This window comes from Spinacia oleracea, chromosome 3 (genome assembly GCF_020520425.1).
Source record: "Spinacia oleracea cultivar Varoflay chromosome 3, BTI_SOV_V1, whole genome shotgun sequence".
Lineage (NCBI taxonomy): Eukaryota > Viridiplantae > Streptophyta > Magnoliopsida > Caryophyllales > Amaranthaceae > Spinacia > Spinacia oleracea.
The window spans coordinates 143,205,228-143,212,833 of record NC_079489.1 but is presented as its reverse complement, the minus strand read 5'-3'; the positions used below and the strand labels follow the sequence as shown (position 1 = coordinate 143,212,833).

General features: G+C 35.4%; 1 protein-coding gene across 1 annotated transcript; it reads left to right on the top strand.

The window, feature by feature from the left end:
• The first annotated feature begins 2,887 nt into the window (after window positions 1-2,887).
• Window positions 2,888-3,478, top strand: LOC110777009 (zinc finger protein 3-like). Its single transcript, XM_021981590.1, has one exon. It carries the CDS (start codon window positions 2,888-2,890, stop codon window positions 3,476-3,478), a length of 591 nt encoding a protein of 196 aa, XP_021837282.1.
• The last annotated feature ends 4,128 nt before the right edge of the window (window positions 3,479-7,606 follow it).

Genomic DNA, 7,606 nt, shown 5'->3' with positions numbered 1-7,606 from the left:
TAAGAGAGAGGAGTGATAATGATGGGTGATAAAGGAGGTGAGAGAATGGGTATATGGGGAAGGGAAAAGAATTAAATATTATGGGTGGGGAAAATTAGGTGGGAATATGGGTAGAATCTTTAGGTATTTTGGTAATTAGATAGAAATGTAAGGGTATTTTAGGATAAAATGTATGTCCAAAAATAGAATAGATTCTAAATGGATACAACAATATGAAATGCTTAAAATGGAAACGGATACAACAAAAAGAAACGGAGGGAGTAGTTTTTAGGCCCGGGCGATGCCCCGGGTTACTACATTAATAACATTAACGTTTACTTATATATAATTTTTTGTAATGATAACATGAAACATGTAATAGCTTAGTGGTAAAAGCTTTATTGTTTAAACTCAAGGTCATGAGTTCAAACCTTACACAAACCATGTTTGCCATTTTTTTTATGTAGATGAATATTACATGGAGAGAATGACCCATAAGCAGAGCGTCACGTGTCACGTACACTTTCTTGTAAACGCCTTTTAATATATAGTATAGATAGATAGATAGTACGGAGTAAGTTCGATGATATCACTCAATCACTACGTCTGAAGTCCGAACCACCCTAAAATCTATGGTTACTTGGTGAAACACTCATAAATCCAAGGATCGGCCTATAAAAAATATACTATTAGTAGTGTGGATCCGTTTTGTTTAATTGTAATAAGGGCTTGTTTGGTTGACATGAGAATTAAATTTTCATAGGAAGTTGTAATTAAAGGGAAATTATTTCTCTTGTTAAATTAATGGAAGTTTCAAAGTTGTTTGGTTGAAAACATGGGAATTAGAAATTCCCATGAACTTTGATTGATCAAGAGGGGACTAGATAATTTACTTTCCATGTTTTGTAGGAACTCAAACTTTCCCCGAATTTCAACTTCCTCAATTTTTACTCTTTTATGTCAACCAAACAACTAACAAATTTATGAATTCCCATGAATTTCCACTTACTCCATTTTTAGATGTCAATCAAACAACCCTTAAGCCCTAAACTTCAGAGGAAGTAAAATCGTATGATGTGAGGTATTTGCAAAAACATAACAGCAACAAAGTGACAAAATAAGAAAAATGAAAAAATTTGTTCCTATTATATTATAAATGATATTTGTTAAATGAAAATGGTACGTTTTGAATAAGAATTGTACTTGTTAAACAAAAATGGTACTTGTTTCTTAAAGAAATTGTACTTTTAAAAAAATGGTAGGTTTTTAAAGAAAATAGTATTGTTTTAAAAGAAAATGACACTTTTTATATTAAAAAAAAAGTGGTTTCTAATGTCACTTTTTCTCTCCTATTTTTCTGGCATTTTCCTCTCTTTTATTCATTACTTTGTCCTTTTTCGTTTGTTCTATTCATTTTATCTTATTCCTATTTTATATGTTTGTTAGTGCACAATTATGAAAATGACCCTGTTATATGTGAGCAAATAGCTCACAGCATGCCGACTCTCCATTGCCCTAAACTTCAACAATCATTTAACAAAAGTGCTGTCAATTGTAGTTTTTTGTCTTAAAATCTAAACATATCCACAAAAAGAAAGTTGCCTTTCAATTACTTCCCGAAATGAAAAAAGAAAGTTGTCTGAAGATCTTTTTCTTTATTTCCAAAGGCTATATCTCTATATATAAAATAATATGTGTACCATCATATCTACAGATGTAAAATTAATAAATGAATTATGAGACCCGATTTTAGTCGGCAATAAATCAATAATATTATTTTTTATGGCCAATAACATATTTCTAATATTATATAATTATTACTTCATACATCACTTGCTTTTATAGACTAGTGCACTACTGTTATATTTAACTCATGTATGATTGGCTAAATTCCTGTTTGGTTTAACTTAATCAGACTTAAGAATAAAACAAGTTCATATACTAAGTTATAAGTTAAAATAACTGTAGATAATTAAAATTCAGGTAAATTTTTTTTTCACACATAAATAACAATTTTATCTAGGCAAAATAAGTTCAAATTTTGTAGATAAGTTTTTTTTTTTGGATAACAAGCTCGGATAAATTAAGGCCGATCCGTTTATTTTGACAGAAACACTTTCCTAGAAAAATAAATGTTTCATTTTCCTTTGTTTGATTTTCCCATTTTTCTTTTTTTAATGTTTGAAAACAATTTTTCTAAAGGTGAAAAAAAAGTTTTGCCATGGGAACAACTTTTCTTCTGAAATAGAAGAAATTTATGCCACATTTTCCTTTATAATTCCTTACATTTCTTTTTCTCTTCTCATATCCATCTTTCATTCTCCACTTTTGTGTCATCTTTTCTTTATAACCTTTTATGTAAGAGAATAAACGAATGAAAACTATTTCATTGAAATAAAAAAAAAGCACGTCTAAAATGAAAAAAATAGTTTTACATGAAAAATCATTTTCCTTTGAAAATGTTACTTTAAAATAAAAGGATCCAAACATACAAATAAGTGTGGAAAAAGTAAGCTAAACCAAAAAGGACTTCTACCTAGCATACGAGATATCTTATCCAACTACTCCCTCCGTCCCTTAATACTTGCACCGTTTTGACCGGATAAGTTTGTCAATGCACAACTTTGACCACCAGTATCTCTAACTACATATTATAAAAACTTATAAAAATATTAATATTTTGAAAATATATATTAAGATGAAGCCAACGATATATTATATACTAACATTTGTTTTCATATACTATAAATAATATAGGGTCAAAGTGAATTATGTGAATAGCACATAAAGTCAAAACGGTGCGAGTATTAAGGGACAGAGTAAGTATATATATACAAGAAGTACAAAGCTAGTAAGAACCATAGTTGTCTATTCGGTAAAAAACATAAAAATAAAAAAGTAAACAGAAATGGAAATGGAAGGGTTCAAAGATCATGATAATTGCTCTATTAGCAAAGAACATTTCCCCATTAAGATATACTTATGCAAATATTGTGGAAGGGATTTCATAAACCCACAGGCGTTAGGCGGCCATCAAAATGCTCATAAAATGGAGAGACGAGAAGCGAGGCTCCATAAACAAGCAAAGGTTTTAAGCATGATGATGGCCAATTATGGCGGTGGCGGCGGTGGGGCGCCATTGATGCCTGCTTGCTGCTTTGTTCAGCCACACGGCATCACTCTGCTGCAAGATAATAACAATGATGATGGTGGAGAAGAAGGTTCTTGTAGCTCTTTCAGCAGCAGTAATAACAACCACCACCACCACCAGCAGCCGCCTTTAAATAACAATTACTGGCCGGGAAGTTATCGCCTCGAAGACGGACCATACGGTGGTAGTTATCATGATAATCCTGTGCCGCCGCCTAGGATCACCTACCATGAGCAGTACCATGTTTATGACGGTGGTGCAGACGAGCGGGTTGAGGATGGAGGAGGAGGAGTATCTGCTCAGAGAGGGTTGCAGTTAGAGCTGCCTGACCTCAATGAGAACTACTAGCTAGCTTCTTTAATTAAGCATTAATTGATCGACTATTATGTATGATATTAGGGATGTCAGTGGGGCGGGTTTTGCGGGAGACCCGATCCGCATCCGCTCCAAGTAGGCGGGGATGGAGGTAGGTTTGGCGGGTGATGGGGCGGGGATGGGTATAAAAATCGTACCCGCCATGGGTGATGGGGCGGGTGTGGATTTTGTGTTGAACCCGCCCCATCCCCGCCCGCCCCGCCCCATCCCCATTCTCCCCGCCCCATCCCCACTCGCCCCGCTTCATACCCGCAATGGGTGATGGGGTGAATTTGGATTTATTTGCATCTTTAGGTGATAATATAAATTTAGGTGAGATTTTTATATTTTTTGTTTGGATTTTTTTTGTTATGACGAGTATTTTTTTCGATTATATAAGTTACTTTAGTCATAAGGTATTTTTTTTCTATAATTAACTTTGATTACTCCGTATATATGGCAAATGTTTGCTAAATAAGAAAAATTAGGCGGGTATTAGCGCGGGTATGAAGCGGGGATAAGACGGGGATGGATACCCAGTTGGGTGGCGGGGCGGGGATGGATTTTAGCTTACACCCGTTGGGGCGGGGATGGGGATGAACTTTGTACCCGCCATAGGTGATGGGGCGGGGATGGGGATGAAAATTTTAGGTGGGGATGGGGATGGAGGGACCTACATCCGCATCCGCCCCGCTCCATTGACATCCCTATATGATATTATAATTATAACTAGAGCCCGGCCCGTTAATTTGTTAGTCCGTAGTCCGTACTAAGTTTTATAGACCTGTGCAATGCACGAATTGTATGTTAGTTTAAATCTTTATTATTGGAAACTATTGTTGATGATGTTCTTGTAATATTATTATGAAGCTTATTATCTACACTCATTGATCTCTCTTACTACTTCACAAACCCTATCAATTAACCATATACGTAGTACTACGTAGTACATAATCCGTTGTTGGTTGTTACACCCAGTGGTGGAGACAGGGGTGTCAAGGGTGGGACGTCGATCACCCAATTTTGTTAAAAAAAACAATTATACCTTAGATTTATTTAAAACAGTAAATTAATACGGACTAATTAATACTAACCTGTCGACACTAGAATTCAAAAACGCCAACAACACGACACCCCGATACAAAAATCCTGGCTCCTACACTCATTTTTTTTTGTCAACGGGCGGCATCTCATCAGTTGCATATATATTTCTCATGCACTCTCCGCTGAAAAACTAGAGCTAATATATTTGTAGAAGATAACGTAGTAATTCTAATTGATAGAATATTACGTAGTATTAGATAAGATAGAGTTATGTTAATTCTTTCCGGCTATGTGATACTCCTTATGTTATAGAAGAAGTTTATGAGACTTAGAAAACCTACGAATATGATACGGAGTATGTGACAAAGTTATTTAACTTATTTTATGCAACATTTGATGATATTTTGGACCCATATTGTCATAAGAGCAAAATAATTCCTCATCGTCGTCTATGGAACTGACAGTTGAATCAGTTTCACTTCATACGGACCAATAACATCTCCTTCCTCCTCGTCCTCTGTTTCCTCATCGTCTTCAGATTCCTCTTCGTTTTCTGTTTCCTCCCTATCTTCAGATTCCTTTTTGTCTTCAGACTTCTCTTCGTCTTCCGTTTCCTCCTCTAGTAGTGGCGGAACTACAGAGGGTCCTCGTGGGTCACGTGACTCAGGGAAAGTTTGAAAAAATAAATAAATAAATAAATAAACATGGGCTCTAAGTGACCGGGTCTACCCGTTAACTGGTCTCTTAGGTAATAAAATTAATAAAACCCTCACCGCACAAAGACCAGAAGTAGCTACCAAATTGTTAACTAAACCTAAGAAATCAGTCTCCTACAACATCTGGTCTCTTAAGTTTCTTTTAATAAGGCACCAACCCATCTATAAAGTTTACCCTAAGTTTTCACCATGTTGTCCTTAAGTTTTGATGATGACAAAGCAAACTTCTTGATTATTGGTTAAGTGTGGTATTGTTTAGATCTTGAGATCCTTTGTTGGACAATGCTAAGTTGGGGAGTGCCTGAGTTGAAAAAACTAAGCATGTTGAAAAATATGCAAGCCATACAATCAATGTCAGAAACTACTGTGAAGAAACAATCTTACTTACAAGAATCAATGTCAGAAGCTACTGTGAAGAAACGATATGTCGTGGTTATTGTTGATGATTATTCTCGTTTCACTTGGGTTATTTTTCTAGCAAGTAAAGATGAAAATTTTGATGAATTCGTTGCTTTTGCTAACAAAATACAGAGAACCACATGACATCAACTAATACACATAAGGTCGGATCATGGAACTGAATTTGAAAATCACAAGTTCAATGAATACTGCAAGGAATAAGGTATGGATCATAACTTCTCTACTCCTAGGACTCCACAGCAAAATGGAGTCATTCAAAGGAAAAATAGAACCTTAGAATACATAACTAGAACCATGTTAATTACTAGTTCCTTACTAAGGAACTTCTGGGCAGAGGCAGTAAACACAGCTTGTTACATAGTTAATAGAGTAATGATCAAGGTCAAATTAAACAAGACTCACTACGAGAAGGAATCAAACCTAACATCTCTTATTTTAGAACCTTTGGGTGTAAATGCTTGGTTCATAATAATAGAAAAAGTAACTTAAAGAAATTCGATGAAAAAAGTGATGAGGCCGTGTTTCTAGGATATGCTTTAAACAGTAAAGCCTATAGAGTCTACAATAAGAGTACATATTATTTTTGATAAAACTAGTTGTGTTAATGAAATTCAGTAACAGGAGGATTTCGATATTGGTCTAATTCGCTTTACAGATGACGATGAGGAAATCTCTCAATCAAGACAACGCAATGAAATTAATGAACCAAAAATAGAAGAAATAACTACCAACCATGGAGTTCCTATTCAAGAGGAACAATAGGTAGATCCCAGAGTTCCTGAACCAGAGAAATTAGAAGAAATTCTTGTACCTGTGGAACACCATATTATTCAACAGGAACAAGTAACTCAGGAAACAAAAGGAACTGAGGAGACTGTAACTGTTCATGTGGCTAAGTTTCAACCTAAGCCGTGGAAACATAGGAGTTCCCATCCAATGGAACTGATCATCAGTGACATTAGAGAAGGAACTCGGACAAGGTCTCAACTCAGGAACTTCTGTGTTTTTCATGTGTTCCTCTCCATAGTCAAGCCAAGGAACCACACTAAAGCACTGGAAGATGCTGACTTGATATTTGATAACAACGACCATGCAAGATGGGCTAAATGAGTTGAAAAGGAACAAGGTGTGGCACCTGGAACCCAAGCCAAAACATTAGAAGGTGATAGGGCTAAAGTGGGTGTTCAGGAACAAGCTCGATGAACATGGAACAATAGTCAGGAACAAGGCAAGGTTGGTTGTCAAAGGCTACAATCAACATGAATGTATTGATTTCGAAGAAACTTTTGCTCTTGTTGTTAGATTAGAAGCTATGAGAATCTTAATTGCTTTTGCAGCCTTTATGGGATTTAAGTTGTACCAAATGGACGTCAAATGTGGTTTCTTAAATGGATTTCTAGAAGAGGACGTCTATGTGGAACAACCTCCCGGTTTTGAAAATCCTGAATTTTCCAATCACATTTATAAGCTTGATAAAGCTCTTTATGGTTTAAAACAAGCTCCTAGATCGTGGTACGAAAGATTATCCAAGTTCCTTTTGCAAAATGATTTTAAACGAGGAATAATTGCACAACTTTATTTTTAAAATAAAAAAAAATGGTTTACTAGTTGTACAAATTTATGTTGATGATATACTGTTTGGTGCAACTACTGAAAATTTGTGCAATGATTTTTCAAATCTAATAATCAGTGAGTTCGAAATGAGCATGATGGGAGAACTAAATTTATTCTTGTTTTGCAAATCAAACAAACTAAAGAAGGAATTATGATCCAGCAACAAAAATATGTGAAGGAACTCCTCAAGAAGTACGAGCTGGAAACTGTCAAAGTGAATCACACACCCATGGGAACTACCACAAGATTAGACGAAGATACTAAAGGCAAAAGTGGGAATCAAACAAAGAACATAGGGATGATCGGATCCTTGCTTTACCTAACTGCC